The sequence below is a fragment of the Littorina saxatilis genome, linkage group LG1 (assembly GCF_037325665.1).
Source record: "Littorina saxatilis isolate snail1 linkage group LG1, US_GU_Lsax_2.0, whole genome shotgun sequence".
Lineage (NCBI taxonomy): Eukaryota > Metazoa > Mollusca > Gastropoda > Littorinimorpha > Littorinidae > Littorina > Littorina saxatilis.
Window position 1 is genome coordinate 88,038,334 of NC_090245.1, and position 19,442 is coordinate 88,057,775.

General features: G+C 42.6%; 1 protein-coding gene across 2 annotated transcripts in view; it reads right to left on the reverse strand.

The window, feature by feature from the left end:
- The window catches only part of LOC138983117 (activated RNA polymerase II transcriptional coactivator p15-like), a 72,529-nt gene that overhangs the window by 51,045 nt on the left and 2,042 nt on the right, over positions 1-19,442 (reverse strand). The window contains exons 2-4 of one of the 2 annotated variants that reach the window (XR_011461043.1): positions 13,593-13,727; positions 10,929-11,034; positions 9,417-10,318 (exon numbers count right to left, since the gene is read on the reverse strand). Coding sequence is in view for 1 of the 2 variants with exons in the window: in XM_070356529.1 (XP_070212630.1) it covers positions 10,239-10,318; positions 10,929-11,034; positions 13,593-13,727 (321 nt within the window). In the remaining variant the exon portion in view is untranslated. Of the gene's footprint in view, positions 1-4,716; positions 10,319-10,928; positions 11,035-13,592; positions 13,728-19,442 lie in introns of those variants that run through there. The other variant, XM_070356529.1, reaches the window with a different exon arrangement.

Consider the following 19,442-nt stretch of genomic DNA (forward strand, 5'->3'; position numbering starts at 1 on the left):
TTGCTTCTTTGGGCAAATTTTTTTTCCGGGGGGGCATGCCCCCGGACCCCCCTAGCAAATTCGGGCGCTTTGCGCCCATCACATTCACTTTCGATTCAAAGTGCCCCCCCCCCCCCCCCTTACAAAGCAACTGATCCGCCCCTGGTACGTCGCAGGAGCCAAGTTGGCTATATATATGCGACGGGACTGGTGGGCGCAGCGGCCTAAAAAGAGGAGGAGGGAGGAGGGAGGTTTCCTACGGCAGTAGAAAAGGCTTTTGCTGATGTGCAGCCTATCACCTCCTCGCTTAGATGGTTCCACTCCTGAGCTGTCTTTACAAAAAATGAGTGTCTGAACAGTTCAGTTCGGCAGTGTGGTATGATTAGGCCTTTAGAGTTGTTGATGGCCTATATAAACTAATCTCAGTACAAGTTACCCTGGGTGCTCTGGTTTACTCAGTTTCTAACACTGACTTCAGAGCGAGTATTGGTGCACTAACATTATTAGCCTTAGTATTTAATTCTTCACCATATCAGCCATTTTTTCATGGTGAGAATCATCAGACAGCTGGTTTGATCTCAGAATGTCTTCTAAATTCTAATTTGGTCTACGTACTATCGTCTATAGTATATAGATATATCCCATTTGATATCAGGGGCGGATCAGTTCATTTTATGGGGGGGGGGGGGGTAAAGTATATTGTGAAGATATGGGTGTGAAGGAGCGAAGCGCCGCCGAGCCGACGGCGCAAAGCGCCGGCCCAGCTTACTAGGGGGGTCCGGGGGCATGCCCCCCCCCCTCCGGAAAATGTTGAAAAAAAGGATGCAAAATGGTGCAATCTGGTGCATTCTGAGGATGATCTTTACCAGTTTCAGGCAGCAGATTTTGTCACTGATTGATACCCCCAAAAAACACCAATTTTTATTTTTTTTGGGCTGGGGGGTCGGACGGAAACCCCAGAACCCCCCCCCCCCCCCCCTCGTCCGCCCCTGGATATGTACCCCCCGCGGGTTAGGGGGAAGAATTTACCCGATGCTCCCCAGCATGTCGTAAGAGGCGACTAACGGATTCTGTTTCTCTTTTTACCCTTGTTAAGTGTTTCTTGTATAGAATATAATTATAGTCAATTTTTGTAAAGATTTTAGTCAAGCAGTATGTAAGAAATGTTAAGTCCTTTGTACTGGAAACTTGCATTCTCCCAGTAAGGTAATACATTGTACTACGTTGGAAGCCCCTGGAGCAAATTTTTGATTGGTGCTTTTGTGAACAAGAAACAATTGACAAGTGGGCTCTATCCCATCTCCCCCCTTTCCCCGTCGCGATATAACCTTCGTGGTTGAAAACGACGTTAAACACCTAATAAATAAAGACTGAAAGATGATATGTACCCAAAAATGTAAATGATGCGAAACTGTACATCCTTTTTTTCTCCCAAAACGCTGACTCTCATTTAGTGTCTATTGGATTGGATTGGATTGGATAAGATTTACAGTCCAGTGAGGTTACCCTCATGGAAATTCGGGCTGCTTTCTCCCTGGGGAAAGCGAGCTGCCATATATACGGCGCTACCCATATTTTTTGTATTTTTTTCCTGCATGCGTGTATTCATGTTTCCTGAGACTTAATGCCGTGTGAGATGGAATTTTTTTTAACTTTATTCCAAGTCCCACGGGTATTTGATGGACATTTTTATCTATGCCTATACAATTTTGCCAGGAAAGACCCTTTTGTCAATCGTGGGATCTTTAACGTGCACACCCCAATGTAGTGTACACGAAGGGACCTCGGTTTTTCGTCTCATCCGAAAGACTAGCACTTGAACCCACCACCTAGGTTAGGAAAGGGGGGAGAAAATTGCGGCCTGACCCAGGCCTGAACACGCAACCTCTCGCTTCCGAGCGCAAGTGCGTTACCACTCGGCCACCCAGTACATAGATGTATGTATGTGCACCAGATTTTACGTCGTGAAAAATGTACTGATAAAAAACACGGCAGTAATTACATTTGATAGAGCTCACTTTCATTAGCTGCTTTGGTGTACGTGCATGTGTTCCTGCCCGTCACGTGTCCCCTGTCATATAATGGTAATCACAAGGAAACAAAGGACAGTACAGCAGTCCCTGCAATGTACGGCCCCCGGCGTGAGCGGACACCTGATATGTACGGACACATTTGCTCGGCACGGAGTCTGTGTTTTCCTCGTATAGTTGTCCCCCCTCAGTTAAACGGACACCTGCAAAACGTGGACGCGGACACTCATGTTCGGTCCCAACAGCAGGTCATACCTCCAATGTACGGACAGACCATCGTCAAATTTTCACAACTTGTGACAAAATGATCGATAACAGAGGTCTTGGTACAAAGATCACAGCCGCAATGGCGTGATGACAGTCGTGACTGATAACTTGAGTGCATGTGTACCCATCAGGAGGGGGGGGGGGGGGGGGGGTAGTTTTGGTCAGGAGTGGAGTACATGCGAAGATGCCAAAATGAAACTGCACAGTGCACTGTGCTCTTTATTCTTGTCTGTTGGACGTAAACAACTGAAACCACAGTCGATGAAGGTCCTGAGCAAAAGAGAGTGAAAAACCGGAGGGAGGGGGTGGAGGGGTAGCTGGCTAAACTCTGTGGGGTGTCTGGTGTCACTGCATGTCAGCAGGAAAAACATTGGAGAGAAATAGAGAGGTGTACTCTTCCACACAATTTCCAAGCATCAGTTGTCACGGCTTGGGGTAGGCATTGGTGAGGGCATAGTGAGGGAGAGTGGGAGCTGTGTTATGTACAGTGTATTTCTGACTGACGAGTGAAAAGTCACTGCCATGCCACATGATCGGCATGCAGTCAATAAAGCCAGACAAGAAGAAAATAAATTACATGATTATGACATGCAGCTCTATCTGCTGCTATGGGCGGGGATGTAGCTCAGTCGGTAGCGCGCTGGATTTGTATCCAGTTGGCCGCTGTCAGCGTGAGTTCGTCCCCACGTTCGGCGAGAGATTTATTTCTCAGAGTCAACTTTGTGTGCAGACTCTCCTCGGTGTCCGAACACCCCCGTGTGTACACGCAAGCACAAGACCAAGTGCGCACGAAAAAGATCCTGTAATCCATGTCAGAGTTCGGTGGGTTATAGAAACACGAAAATACCCAGCATGCTTCCTCCAAAAACGGCGTATGGCTGCCTAAATGGCGGGGTAAAAAACGGTCATACACGTAAAATTCCACTCGTGCAAAAAACACGAGTGTACGTGGGAGTTTCAGCCCACGAACGCAGAAGAAGAAGAAACTGCTGCTATTTATTCAAACTGGTTTTCAAGCTTATTCTTGCAAAGCATCTGCACACGCTCCTCGATCTGTGCTGTGTTTGTGTGGCTGCTTTCGTATGTCAGTGCATGGTGAGTGTGTTCACTGCCTTGAGGATTTATTTTATCTCTTCTTTTCAACACTTTTCATACAAATCATTTTTACAGAACGTTTAAAGAAGTATTAGGAGTTTATTGTTATTGTTTAGTAGCCACAAGAAGTGATTAGCATAGACTCAATCCTGTTGTTTGTGTGTCTCTGTGAGTGTATGGGGGAGGGGGTGGTGTGGTCACCCCTCCCGTGACCGGACACCTGCAATGTACGGACAGTTTTGCTATGGCCCAAGGGTGTCCGTTCATGAGAGGGACTGCTGAACATCACAAACCAAATACACACATTCAGACACAGGAACATATTCAGGTCTGTAGTTTAATTATTGTCAGAATTCATGCAAACTCGCCCTGAACAGGAAAATCCACCACATACTTATGACTGTCAGATAATATGCCGTTCTCAGGCATGGGAATTCCAAAATAGAAAAAACTCTTCTCTTCTTCTTCTTCTGCGTTCGTGGGCTGAAACTCCCACGTACACTCGTGTTTTTGCACGAGTGGAATTGTACGTGTATGACCGTTTTTACCCCGCCATTTAGGCAGCCATACGCCGCTTTCGGAGGAAGCATGCTGGGTATTTTCGTGTTTCTATAACCCACCGAACTCTGACATGGATTACAGGATCTTTTTCGTGCGCACTTGGTCTTGTGCTTGCGTGTACACACGAAGGGGGATAAGCCACTAGCAGGTCTGCACATTAGTTGACCTGGGAGATCGGAAAAATCTCCACACTTAACCCACCAGGCGGCCCCGGCCGGGATTCGAACCCTCGACCTTCCGCTTTGGAGGCCGACGTGGAAAAAACTCTGAAAATAGGCCTATAGGCCGAGAGGTCCAGGGGCTGCCTAGGCCCTGGCACATAGGCAGAGCCCTGTTTCCGGAAGGAAAACAATTTTTCGCATTTTAGATCAATATTTTGATAGTTCTTGTGTAAGCAAATAATGGACAGCGAGACAATAGTATACATTATTTAATTTACCTTTTTTTTTTTTTTTGCCGCGGACAATTTTTTAATTTTGCTGAAGCGTAATTTCCTTTTTGCGGAAATCCGCGAACAATTCCCATGCCTGTGTTCTGTAAACCTTGTGTACGTTCTTTTTGTTGGCACATCTGGCGACCATCTCTTATGTCTGGACAGCTGTGGCATGATGTGCCTTTTCCCACCAGCCCTGCACATGACACTCAAGGCTAAATCACCTCTTAAGTGCATGAATCCCAAACCTCAATAGACATGAATATTGAATAGACATTTGGCACAGAGAGAAAAAGAAGGGAGAGAACAGATTATACTAAAAAATAATAAAAAAAAGAACGCAAACACATATTTTGATATCCATAGTTTACTTCTGGTCTTTAGAAACACACCGAAAATACCAAGAAGTGATGAAGCATGTATACAATTAAGTATTGAAGCATGTAAACAAAAACAGTTCCCTGCAAATAAAAATTGGAAAAGCACAAGCAGCACGAATCCAAGCAATCATATCCTGACTCATAACTTACTGTGAGAAAAAAAAAGCCTATGCTATTTCATCCAACCCAATTTCAGAACAGATCATACTAAACAAGAAGGGCAAAGCCCATACGACTCACATGCTTTACACATTTTTCCTACCAAAATACATGTGACCTTGACCCAAGGTCATCCAAGGTCATGCAACACAAAGCTGTTAATTCAAGACATAGGAAGTACAATGGTGCTTATTGGCTCTTTCTACCATGAGATATGGTCACTTTTAGTGGTTCACTACCTTATTTTGGTCACATTTCATAAGGGTCAAAGTGACCTTGACCTTGATCATATGTGACCAAATGTGTCTCATGATGAAAGCATAACATGTGCCCCACATAATGTTTAAGTTTGAAACAGTTATCTTCCATAGTTCAGGGTCAAGGTCACTTCAAAATATGTATACAATCCAACTTTGAAGAGCTCCTGTGACCTTGACCTTGAAGCAAGGTAAACCAAACTGGTATCAAAAGATGGGGCTTACTTTGCCCTATAGATCATATATAGGTGATGTATTCAATCTCAAAAACTTCAGAGAAAATGGGAAAAATATGAAAAATAGCTGTTTTTTAGGCAACATTTATGGCCCCTGCGACCTTGACCTTGAAGCAAGGTCAAGATGCTATGTATGTTTTTTGGGGCCTTGTCATAATACACCATCTTGCCAAATTTGGTACTGATAGACTGAATAATGTGCAAGAAATATCCAACGTTAAAGTTTTCCGGACGGACGGACGGACGACTCGGGTGAGTACATAGACTCACTTTTGCTTCGCATGTGAGTCAAAAATCATTAAAAAAAAGAACACACACATCCATAGTTTACTTCTGGTCTTTAGAAACACTTTGAAAATATCAAGTGATGAAGCATGTATACAATGAAGTATTGAAGCATATAAACAAAAACAGCTAGTTCCCTGCAAATAAAATTGGAAAAGCACAAGCAGAACAAACTGAAGCAATCCTATCCTGACTCATAACTTACTGTGAGTAAAAAAAAATCTAGTCAATGTATTTTATTATTATTATTTACAATTTTTTTATATTTTTGTTTTACCTTTTTCTTACGTTTTGTTAACGTCTTTTTACGTTTTTTAAAAACAATTTTAAACGCTTCCTTAGTTTACTTACAATTATTTAGCACATGTTTTTGACTTAGATATATTGAAACTAAATAAAGTATACTTGACTTCATATTTGGTGGGGTTTTTTTGGTGCGAAAAGCGAAAACAAACTTTAGGGTCGGCGCTTAAAGCCATATGTACTCGATGACTATACACGTTAATTGCTTTACCAACAGCTGGAGACATGCTAAATTAAGTTCCCTGCAAAATATTGTGGTCTAGGACCCCTTCAATGTTGAGATATGTTAATTTTCATTTTGATCTGGATCGTCCTATTTATAGATTTGGCAACACATGCGCTGTTGACGCAAGGGAGAGAACTCCGTGTCGTTGTTGACATCCTCACTTTTTCAGAGGCTAGAACAAGCTGAAATGCACGTATATGGTCCGCGCATGACGACATATCGTCATTATATGGTCTTCTGGTGCGTTTGAAATCGATTGTGGGCAAACTATACTTTGTAAACACGGGAGTAAGTTAGTAAGCCTTTAAAAATAGGGTCGGTCGGGTTACCAGAAACAGACATATTTTTCTTTTTGGCATGATGACAAACAACAACAAAGCAGCTACAGTCAAATTCCACATCCTAAGTCAAGCATTAGAAAGACAATATCAAACAAAAAAGGGCTAAACCCTGCACATTGTTTGCCAATATAAACAAACACTTGCATGCATTGTATCTGATGTCACACACTCTACAGGTCCTTAAAAGATGATGAAGATGATCTCTTTGGCACAGAAGATGCGAGTCTTTCACTCCTGTTACAACTTGGTCTACACCTGCATGGGCTTTCCCCCTCTACCCTTTCTTTTTTGAACAAACAAATGTGGTGGTTTCATGTCTGTGACTGTCGTAACTACAAGCCAATTACCAATACAGACTTATCCTGGGTGAAGCATGCAACAGACACCAGAAAACACAGATCAGAAATCCTGTGCCAAGCCCTGCTCACATTGCCTTTCACATCTCAGATTTAGTTACTTCTAGCATATATTATTCAGTTATTGCAGAAAATGTGGCAAAAGTAAGCAAATGGTCAGATGATGAAACAAAAGTTTTTGATTGAAGTCTAGAGTGAGGACGCATTCAAGTGGCAACCAAAGTGGTCCATGGCATATTCCAGATGTAGCTCTTTGGAATTGATGTTACAAACTCAAAGAAGAGTGAAGAATTAAACATTCTTTTACATAATAATTAGGTGTGGTGGTAAAGCTCAGACAGGAACTAAATCAGCATATTCCAGGATTGGCTAAAAGAAACCTGCTTGTTTCGTTGTCTGGTTCTAATCATCCAATAACATGAAAAAGCAATCACTCATCCTGGGTGGCCGAGTGGTAACGCACTTGCGCTCAGAAGCGAGAGGTTGTGAGTTCGACCCTGGGTCAGGGCGTTAGCAATTTTCTCCCCCTTTTCCTAACCTAGGTGGTGGGTTCAAGTGCTAGTCTTTCGGATGAGACAAAAAAACGAGGTCCCTTCGTGTACACTACATTGGGGTGTGCACGTTAAAGATCCCACGATTGACAAAAGGGTCTTTCCTGGCAAAATTGTATAGGCATAGATAAAAATGTCCACCAAAATACCCGTGTGACTTGGAATAATAGGCCGTGAAAAGTAGGATATGCGCCGAAATGGCTGCGATCTGCTTGGCCGATGTGAATGCGCGATGTATTGTGTAAAAATATTCCATCTCACACGGCATAAATAAATCCCTGCGCCTTGAATATGTGAGGGATATCAATTTCATAAAATAAAAATAAAAAAATAAATCCCTGCGCTCTCTGTCTGTCTGTCTGTCTGTTCGCGATGCACGGCCAAAGTTCTCGGTGGATCTTTTTCAAATTTGGACACCGTATTCAGCTACACCCCGGACACAACCTCATCGATGAGATATTTCAACACGTGCTCTCAGCGCACAGCGCTGTGCGCGCTGAACCGATTTTTTTGGGGGGGTTGTTTTTGTTGTCGGGATCCACTACCAGTAACTCTTCCTTATCTTCTCCAGTGTTTTCAGCCGCGATTATCTCCCTTCCTCCGTGTGGCGTCAATCCATATTCCCGTTACTACGTTACTATTTTTAGAAGGTCACTGCACGTTACTATTTTTAGAAGGTCTCCAGTGTTTTGCGCGTTTATCTCCTTTTCTTCGTGCGCCGGCAAAGCCGGCGTACACCCGGCTTTTGCCGGGTCCCAGGCGCAGCCTGGTATTCGGCTCTACTTCTTCCCGGCAAAGCCGGTACCCGGCGAAGCGGGTAATCATCTAGTATATATATACGACTTGTGTCTGTCTGTGTGTGTGTGCGTGTGTGTGTTCGCAATGCACGGCCAAAGTTCTCGATGGATCCGTTTCAAATTTGGTGGCCATATTCAGGTACACCCCGGACATAACCTGGTCGATGAGATATTTCAACACGTGCTCTCAGCGCGCAGCGCTGAACCGATTTTGGTTTTTCTCTGGATCCATTCCCAGTAACTCTTCCTTATCTTCTCCAGTGTTTTCAGCGTTTATCTCCCTTCCTTCGTGTGGCGTCAATCCATATTCCCGTTTCTATTTCTAGAGGGTCACTGTCGACAACGCTCAATTCATATTCCCGTTATACTATTTTTAGAAGGTCACTGTCCCGGCAAAGCCGGGTATTACTCTTCTCCAGTTTTTTGCGCGGTTATCTCCCTTCCTTCGTGCGGTGCGCCGGCAAAGCCGGCGTACACCCGGCAAAGCCGGGTCCCCTGCGCAGCCGGGTATTCGGCTCGACTTCTTCCCGGCGAAGCCGTACCCGGCGAAGCGGGTATTCATCTAGTATATCATAAATGCATCATTCCGCGCTTGCCGCATGCTCTGTAATGTGAACTGCCTTTATGGTATTCTTTGCATCATAAAGTTAACCACCTAGAAACCAATTGATTTTCTCACATATTTTTCAAAACTTTGTCATATGTTTAAACCTAATTCACCTGAAATATAATGTCTATAGAAACCATTAATGAGTTCTAATAACGATGCATGTTGTCTCACTATCATTCTCGGACTGGAGCCACAATCTGAAATTTGTTTACGAATTGAACGAGACTGGAAGGAATATTGATATAAAATAAATGCTTGTCTATGGCAGTTGTGCAGTCTCCAGGGTTCCTGCAGGGCAGAGCTGATACAATTCAATGAGTTTTCAAGGACATTTCCAGGACCAAATAAATGCTTTTCAAGGACATGATTTTCCCCAAATTAAAGTCTTTTTTTACACACGAAGCATCGCGCATGATGTTTCGATTTATCCGATGCTTCTAAAAGCCAAGCTTTGTATTTTGCATTGGCAAGCCATTGACGATTGAAGACGCAGTTGCCTTTCCCCATTTTCCACGCTAAGACACAGGAAGAGATATAAAAATGCCACTGCGGTTCTCCGCGTCTGCAAACTATTAGTCATTCCGTAGTTGTTTCCCTTGCCAACTTCCGGGAAGGGAAGCAACTACGGGTGACTAGTAATAGTTAGTTCGTCTGCTTTCGTTTTCACTCGATCTTTTATTCTCCCAAAATGTGTGTACTGTATTTGACTAAAAACAAAAGGGGGGTTGCATTTTTTTTTTAAATAAGACAAGCTGCTGACGAAATGTATAGGCAACAATTTGGAAAAATCAAGTACTTTTCAATGACTATTTAACAAAACTCTATTTTCAAGCACTTTTCAAGGCCTGGAAAAGGTTTTCCAATTTTCAAGGAGTTTTCCAGGGTTTAAGGACTCTGTACGAACCCTGAGTCTCTACATTTTTCCACTCATTGACAGAGGACAGCAAAACTAAAACATTAAGAATCAACATTTTTTGGACAATACAACATAAAGTTTGACAAATAAAGCAAGATTCTATAACTGAGCTTGATGGAGATAAAAGACTTCTCCACGCCAACAATCGTCAATGTCACTTTAACAAAATTTCTGACAACATCTGAAGACAGGAAACCGAGTACTTCAGTGTCATTTGCAAACATGATCTACAGTACAATGTGCGAGTATTCCCATCTTAAAAACAAAACAGTCCCACAACAAAAGCAAATCTGGAAATCATTCACACAGCTACAGAAATCCTCATACCATCACACGAAACCTCACACGCACAACTATCACACAGCCATCACCATTCATTCTGTAGCTAACATTAGCATCAAAACCAACATCCCATGACAAACATTTCTCGGCACACCGAGCTGGTTGTCCACTCCATCAGAACTTTTTCACAGCTTCGTCAATGTCACCTATGTGTTCTTTGAGCGCATTCCATTGCTCCAGACTCAAACTGATTCCTGAAACAGAGGAAACAAATTTATGTAATAGCATGCTCCCATTCCCCTTTGAGAATACCAAATTGGTGTCTTGTACTTTCCAAACCATTGGAACTAATGATTCTCTTGCAATCAAACTAAGAACAATCAATAGATCAAAGATCTATATCTGTTCAAAGTATAAAGGGCAGTCAGTGGTTATTTTTCAAACGTACAATACCCACAATTCAGAGCTGCACTGCTCTACTTCTTCGAGTTGATTAAACATCAGGAGTGTATGTCCCTTCAGATGTTATAGCACTTAACAAATATAGTTATCTTCATTATGAGTGTTAGACTCTGTGTTCCCTTCGGGCACAATAAACGCACAAAAACAAAAAATAGTCTAGCAATCCCCTCTCTAAACTAAGCCCCCCCCCCCCCCCCCCCTTAAGAACTTGCTTTCACAGATTTTTTGATCAAACCTGCTGTAAAATGACCTCTACCTAAAGGCTCCCTTCTTTTCAAGACCCGATTTCCTCACAATTGTTCAGGTCTTAAGAGGGGGTACCACCGCACTCTGAATATGTGCAGGATCCTAAAGCAAAAAAACCCAGCAAAGCGAAGAACAAGCACATTTGGCTTTGCTTACCTTTCTTTCCAGGTCTCAGTTCTCCATCCTTCTCGTAATATTCACGAATGCTGACTAACACCTTGCCGCGGAATTCACTGACTGTGGCGTAGCGCATGCGTGCCACCTGCAAAACAACAAGCAGTTGGTAAACTTTTGCTTGAAAAAAAATTATTTACAGATGTACAAGGCCAAGAGAAACAATTGTGATGATTAAGGTAACACACACAAAAAAGGGTGGGCAGGTAGGTAGGTTTTTGTTTTGCTTTTACAGGAAAAAATAGGTTAGGTAGGGTTACCACATTTTGTTTAAGTTTTTAACACCTAATTTTTACCCCAATAGATGATGTTCAGAAATAACTGTCAGAATTTTCAAGCTGTGTGGCACGCTAAGGCAAGCACGTCAAAGCAAGGCCAAGGGGCAACACACTGCTGACCTGCTTAGACCTGCCATTGTGATAAACAAGGAATTCTGATGTTTATGTTATACAGTGTCATACTCATACCCTTTTCTTTGACAAATATGCCCATCAGTCACGATTCAATACTTATTGCTTCCAGTGAACGCTAAGCACTTGTGTTTTCGTAAACACATGTGACCTCAAGCAAACACACGTGACCCCAGTTAAAACACGTCACCGGTCACTGCAAGACAGCGATAACTTCCACAAGGAATCATAAACGCTGATTAGACTCAAGGGTGTCGTTTGGGTCGGCCCTTCGGCCAATCGCCGATTTTTTTTTTACTTTGGCCGAAACTTTCATGTCCCTATCGGCCAAATGTCCGAAGAGTATTCGCCTGAATCGGCCAACGTTTGTCCAGTTGTTTTTATTGGTCAGGCTTTGATTACTAAAACTGCTGCCGATGTACTAAGTCAACTGACTGACATTTATTTTCTTCGCGAATACCAAAAACGAAACATCCATGTTTTGAATGGAAGCCATTGACGAAAATATAGATGCCAGAGTGGTTTCCCTTGGACAATGAAACCACACTCTTAGCGTTTGCGTCCGCCAGTTCGCGATAGTTTATAAGTCAGTCAGTGCTTTCGATTTGGATTTGAACATCATGTCGCAACCAAAAAAGAAAAAAACAACTAAATTGGCCAAGGTTTGCTACCCTTCGCCAAGGTAAGTGATACCGGACAAAATGACAGCAACACCACGAATGTGGACAGTGTCAGTGTGAGTGGTAGTAAGCTTAGTGTTGTCGAGTCGATCGAAGCAGACGACATAGCAGACGATAGTCACCGCGAATCGAAATCTGCTGAGCCAGAGAATGAAAAGCGTCCTCCAAATCGTGGTTTTCAAGCATAATGGCTCACCCTACACAGTTTTTTATTGGTGTTTTACCAGTCGTGTTTCCCAAGGCTTGTCAAGATTTGCACAAGATTCGAAGAGTTTTACTTTCAAGAACTTAAAGTGAAAGGTTTGAAAAAGTTTTAGAGAACTGGTGTCTGTTTTAGTTAAATCAGCAAAGCTGATTGTTTCAGATGCAGTATGCAACATATAATCCAGGGGCGGATTATGGGGGGGGGGGGGGGGGGTTGTTACAGGGGTTCCTGACCCCTCCCCCTCCCCCCAAAAAAGTTTATTTTTATTTTGTCTGTAAAGACGGGGGAAGAGTTAATTGTTTAACTGTCACAGTATGAGACATGTCTTCCTTCTAACCATACTATATGACGTTGGGAGCAGATATCAGTGAAGATAAATTGCCATTATTTAATACTAGCGTTAAAAGAAATAATGAGTGGCTGCTAACATCAGTTGATCATGTTTAGAATCAAGGATAAGCCACAAATTGTTTATAAAATAGCTACAATTCTTCGGCTTCAGGGGGGCTTGGCCCCCCAGACCCCCCAACGGGACTCTGGATCCCAGGTTGTAAACACCCCCCCCCCCCCCCCCCTTGCAGCTCCGCCCCTGTAATTTGTGTTCCTAAGACAATGATTGTATGTATTGGTGTTCCCCTCTTGAGTCTTGTGCTTCAATGTTGCGGTGACTTTGGATGAGCCAACATATTAGCCGAACATTTTCCAAGATGTCCTAAAGCTTTCTGACAGTTTCGGCCAAATGTCCCAACATTAAAATGTCCAGCAACACCCCTGAGACTATTACTTTTTCAACGGAAATATGTGTCATGTTGAGCCCACAATGCGTAACTTACACATCAGAGTTAGTTGTTAGTCACGATGGCAGGTCGAAGATGTTCAGAAGCGTGTTGTTGCTTGGCCTCGCTTTGACGAGCTTATCTCAGTATTTCAGGCGCTACTCTGTCACAACGCTAAGAAATCCTGACAAAGTTATTTCAGGAAAATGTCCATTGCAAAATGCTATCTCTAGAAAAGGGCTGTCATACTGCAAGGCTCCAAAATATCATATAACCTAGGACAAGGAGGCTCCTCCAGAAAATAATCAAATCAAAAGGGAAGCAAATCTGAGCATGGGTTTTTCATTTTCATATCCACAAATTTGAAAAATGTGGAAGCCCTTATACTTACCAATTCATTATGACTGACACTGAGTGACAGCAATTTTAACATGCCATGGCCTTTAGACTAATATGATTCCTAGTTGAAGAAATAAACAGCCTCAAATGCAATCAGAGCCTAGCAAAACACAACCTCTGTACATGGTACATGATATTTGTGTTATAATCAGTAGGCAGGCTAGCTAGGAACCCACCTGGAACATTAGTTCACCATTTGGTCCCTTCTCAGCTTCACTGGAAGTAGGTTTGGCTTTTCCTTTGTCTTTCTCTTTCTTGTCCACTTTCTTGGGAGATTCCTTTTCTACCTTCATCTTCTTTGGCTTTGGTTCCTGAAAACAGAAACACAATATTTACATATTACACAAACTAGGCATGAACTTTTGTTCTGTTGTCTTGCATCGTCCAGATGCTACGGTCAAACCTGCCGCGGCAAACATCTCTTTACAATGATCATCTGCCTATAATGACCATCCCATCTCCATCAAACTTTAAAAAAATTAAATAATTTTTCTTTTCATAGAAACTACCTGTCCATAACAACCACTTTTGATCGGTCTCTCGGGTGGTTGTTATAAACAGGTTTGATTGTTTCCCAAATTGTAGATGTCAATCTTGCCCAACAGCAAATAAAAACAGATTTTGGGATCATTTTTCATACGTCACAAATTTTAGTAACTTTACAGGACACTGCAATAGTGGAATTACGGGAGCTAAACTAAAGGGGTACCACTTATTGCAACAAAAATGAAATCAACACAGACTGGTAGATAAAGTGTCCTTTAGTACCCAGTTCAAAATCTAAGCCCTGAGGTAATGGAATAAGTGAGTTATCGGATCAGAAAAGTCATGCAATCACACGGAACAAGCAGATTTGACTGGTTTGGCCTGCCGTCGCAAAGCCGAAAGTTTATGCGCGCCATGCACTCAAAGTGTGCTTCGCGTGGCCACATGCAAAAAGGTGAGTAATCGATAATCTTTACGTTTTTATTCGTCCTTTAACATTTTTACCAACTCATTTTCTCGGCTGCATGTGTAGAATGCTAGCGCTAGTTCTTTATAGTTTATTTATGCATACGAATGCATTGGAAAGAAAAAAGCCTGATATGAAGACGACCTAGCTTCGCTAAAAGTTCGTCTGCTTCCAGACAGCACAACATGAGTCTAAAACTTGTTTTACCGTTTCAAACGTGCAGATAATCTTTGCAGTTGATATGCTCAGCATCACAAATACAATTAAGAAGTTAGATTAGAAAAAAAAAGTATATTATACTCAAAGACCGTGCGAATTGTTGATCGTGCTTCCAGTATGTATGGTAGGCGAATGCTGTCAAAAATAACCTTCCTGTTGCACTGTTCGGTGATGTTTTATTTTATGTTTTTTATGTTATTGTCGCCATTGCTGACACTTTAGGCACTTCTCTGATGGAATGCTATCACGATAGCCTTGATTTGATGCGTAAATCATTAATGTTATCATTTTTTTCTACAGTCACCTGCTTTCTGAGCGAAATCCTTGCTCTACACCAGTGACCACTGCGAATGAGACAAGAATGAGGTAGGTTTGACATATCAGCAATTTCTATTAAAGGCTAACAACAAAAAAGTTATCATAAAAAAGGCTTAATAAAACAAATCTGTAAATATGTTTATATTTTCAATAAATCATGTTTCAGTGGAACCCCCTTTCTTAAAGACCAACAAAATAATCTGAGAAAACAAGGTCTTACAAGAGGCGAAGCCTTCAAGGCTCACGTAAGAAATCGACAAACAGTAACACAAACTCAATCACTCCGTCACACACACACACACACACACACACACACACACACACACACACACACACACACACACACACACACACACACACACAGTAAGCATAGGTGAAACTGTGCAAGAAAGCGAGACCCTGGATCTGCCAAGTAGTCTCGGCCCGCTCACAATAACAATGACCGAGACTTTCAGTAATTCCTTTGCGTGACGTCTAACCCTCTTACGTCATAATGTGACGTCTTCAAATAGTTTCTATCACACACGTCGAACACTTTTGACCGAGACTGACGTAATCCATAGACTCGGAAATGTTAAAGTTTCTATCACAGACATACACACGCACGCACGCACGCACATACGCACGCACGCACAGACAGACAAAGTTACGATCGCATAGGCTACACTTACGTGAGCCAAAAATGGAGGTTCTTAATAAGGGTGTTTCAATGTACCGTATTTGACGGATTACAAGACGCACCGTTTTATAAGCCGCACCCCGGACTTTTAACAAAAAAATTGGGACGAGCCACGTATAGGCCGCGTCACTATATTAGCCGCCGTCGAAAAAAATATAATCAGATCGTGTCAATCAATCAAAACAACCAGGCAAACGAAAGTACAGTATTTGGCGAAATCGGCTCCGAGAATAAACAAGTGAAACAAAGAAGAAAAGTAAAAAAGTTTGAAGAAAAATATCACACACACAATTTGTAACCAACATACACATGTAGTCCCGCCCGGAATAAGCTTTTTTGGGATGATTTACGACTTTTGCGCACATTTCGAGCAGACGAAAACACAACATGGCGGCTCTCGCTCCTCCAACTATCGCGAGACACAAAAAACCGAAATCTCGCGCGCACGAGATCCGGATACATCCGGTGTTTCCCTGTACGCTATCTTGTCACGACGACTTGTTGACAAACGAAGATTCGCGAAAGAAAGAGAAAAGCTCCAAGTCTTGAGTAGAGAGCTAATAAAGTACCGGTAATCGCTAATCGAGCGAAACGAAAATCCGCAGCGACTTCCATTAGGTGAATGCTATTCAAGTTTAGGTAACGTTTTAGCCGCATCTTTTCATAAGCCGCAATGCGATTTAAAAAAAAAAAGAAGTCGCGGCTTGTAGTCCGTCAAATACGGTATTCAGGATATTTTATAATAAAATATGCTGTACTACTTAAAGGCATATGTACTCGATGACTATACACGCTAATTGCTTTACCAACAGCTGGAGACATGCTAAATTAAGTTCCCTGCAAAATATTGTGGTCTAGGACCCCTTCAATGTTGAGATATGTTAATTTTCATTTTGATCTGGATCGTCCTATTTATAGATTTGGCAACACATGTAACGTTGATGCAAGGGAGCTAACACCGCGGCTTTGTTGACATCCTCACTTTTTCAGAGGCTAGAACAAGCTGTAATGCATGTATTATGGTCCGCGCATGGTGACATATCGTCATTATATGGTCTTATGGTGCGTTAACATCGATTATGGGCAAACTACACTTTGTAAACACGGGAGCGCGTACATATGCCTTTAAAGACAAAATTTGACTATTGTAACCAAAAATATGTTTGCGTAAATTAGCGTCTGGACAATTATACATAGTGTCAATCCAACTGCTTTATTTAAGTTTATGTTATAAATGAATTTTGTCCAGATCATGGAGCAGTTGTGTATCCTGTGTGGAGGCAGCCTTTATTCAGGGGAGCAGATCGTCATTCCGCAACAGAAGGAAAGAGACACCATACAGAGAGTCAGCACCGAGCGTGGTGATTCAATTGTTGTTGCAGAGGGGCAGGCTGTGCATGTACGTTGTCGCAGTTCATATACGAACAAGCACAACATTGCAGCCTACCCTCGAGGGAAAAAAAGATGAAGATACTGCTGCAAATTTGAACCAAGGACTGCTGTCAAAGAATCAGCCCTTTGATTTCAGGAAATGTAGTTTATTTTGTGGCATGCATGCAGAACTTGTTTCAAAACGAGGTCCAACAGTACTTCCTGTTCGCACTTTAGATTTTCAGAAGACCGTCTATAGAATCTGTGCAGAAAGAGCAGACGAAGGGGCTGAAAAGGTAAAAGGCAGGATAGAATTCGTCTCGGACCTTCCAGCAGCTGAGGCTTTGTACCACCAATCATGCAGCACCAATTTTAGAACTAAAAGGAAACTTCCAAAGTGCTTTGCATCAGACACTGACAACAAAAGACCAAAACAAGGAAGACCAGTCGATGAAAAAAGAGCAGAAGCGTTCAGAAAAGTTGTCAATTATCTGCAAGAAAATGATACAGAACTTTACTTTATTTGGTGTTTAACGTCGTTTTCAACCACGAAGGTTATATCGCGACGGTCGATACAGAACAAGTCACCATCATCGACCTCATCAGCAAAATGAAAGTTTACAGGTGGTGACGGTTATAGTCACTCAAAGATGAAAGAAGCATTAAAGAAACATTTTGGTGATGAAATTATCATCACAGAAAATTAGAAATGGATGGGAAAGCAAACGTGGTAACATTTCAGAGGACTACATGGTCTATTCTTCATTCCTTTTATTCGACACCTGAGACGACCGACGAAGAAACTCAAAAAGACAACATCATTAGAGCTGCTGCTGAACTTATCAAAAGTGACATTAAGAAGATAAACACCAGCAGAAAAGAATACCCAAGTCCAGACAGCACTTCCTCAATTACAGCAAACCTTGATTTTGTGCCAAAATCCTTGCAAACTTTCCTTGGAGAGATCTTCAGTGGAAAGGACACTGATGTGAAGGTTGCTTCAATCGACCAAGCAATTATGAAAGCAGCTCACCCAAGAATTTTAATTGCTCCACTGCAGATTGGTCTTGGAGTTCTTGCACCACTGTTTTGGTTCCAAGTTCCTGATTGACACGCTGTACTCCCTTGGATTCAGCTCCTCTTACAGAGAAGTAAAGACATACGAAATGAGTGCGGCTGCCACCTAGGAGATAATCGTGCCAGCCACAGATGAACATTTCATGCAGTACATGGCAGACAATGTCAACACTGGTCGATCTTGACTGGTCATAAGCCTTTCTTGAAATACAGACACAAGAAGATTTTGTTTGTTTGTTTGTTTGCTTAACGCCCAGCCGACCACGAAGGGCCATATCAGGGCGGTGTTGCTTTGACATAAGTCGCAGCACTGAGCACAGGCTTCATGTCTCACCCAGTCACATTATTCTGACACCGGACCAACCAGTCCTAACACTAACCCCATAATGCCAGACATCAGGCGGAGCAGATCTACTAGATTGCCAATTTTAAAGTCTTAGGTATGACCCGGCCGGGGTTCGAACCCACAACCTCCCGATCACGGGGCGGACGCCTTACCACTAGGCCAACCGTGCCGGTACACACACACAAGAAGATGTTCTGCGTGCTGGGGAAAAAGCACTTGTGCTTCTGTACAATGCCGTTCCAGATGAAAGTCTTGACGCACTTCGACATTGTCTCTTCTGCACAAAAGTTGTTACTGGGACATCGTACGTCCAGGTTCATACCCTCCCCCCCACCTCGGGTGCTGCGAAATATCACAGTCTAAGAGTCTACCTCCAGGTTCAGCAGTGGCTAGGAAATGACACTCTTACTCCAACTGATTGGGGCTGGAAGCTGGATGGCGAAGTTTATGTTCCATGCACATCGGACCTACCAGCAGCACCAGCAGCTCTTCTGAAAGTGATTCGGTGTGCATGCAAGACTGACTGTGACACAAGAAGATGCAGCTGTCGTAAACACGGACTCGTTTGTTCGCCTGGGTGTGGAGAGTGTCGTGGTGCCAGTTGCTCCAATTCCCCGTCCGGCTTTACTGAATAAGGCGAGGCATATTGACAAGCAGAGGTGAGAGAATATAAAAGAGTGTGCGTGTGCTTGAGAGCACATGCGTGTTTATTTTTCTCTGTGTGTGTGTGTGTGTGTGTGTGTTTATGCAAAAACGCACTCGGATTCTATTTTCAACGCGTTTTGTGTCAACTACTGCCGTCATAGATATTAAATAGCTGCATTTCTGAGTCCTCTGAGCCGAGATCTTTCTAACGAGATGCAACATGATAGGCTTATCTTGGAGAACAAAACAGTGTCTTCTTCCACTAATGTATGACGTCACTAATATGCAAATTTCTCGATTGTGCCAATAGTTTGAAACTTTGATTTTGCACTGGGCACTAATCAGACTGTCTTGAGAACATTCCCGCTAAAAAAAAAAATTTTGCCAAAAAAAAGCATGAATTTTGGCACGGTAACCGC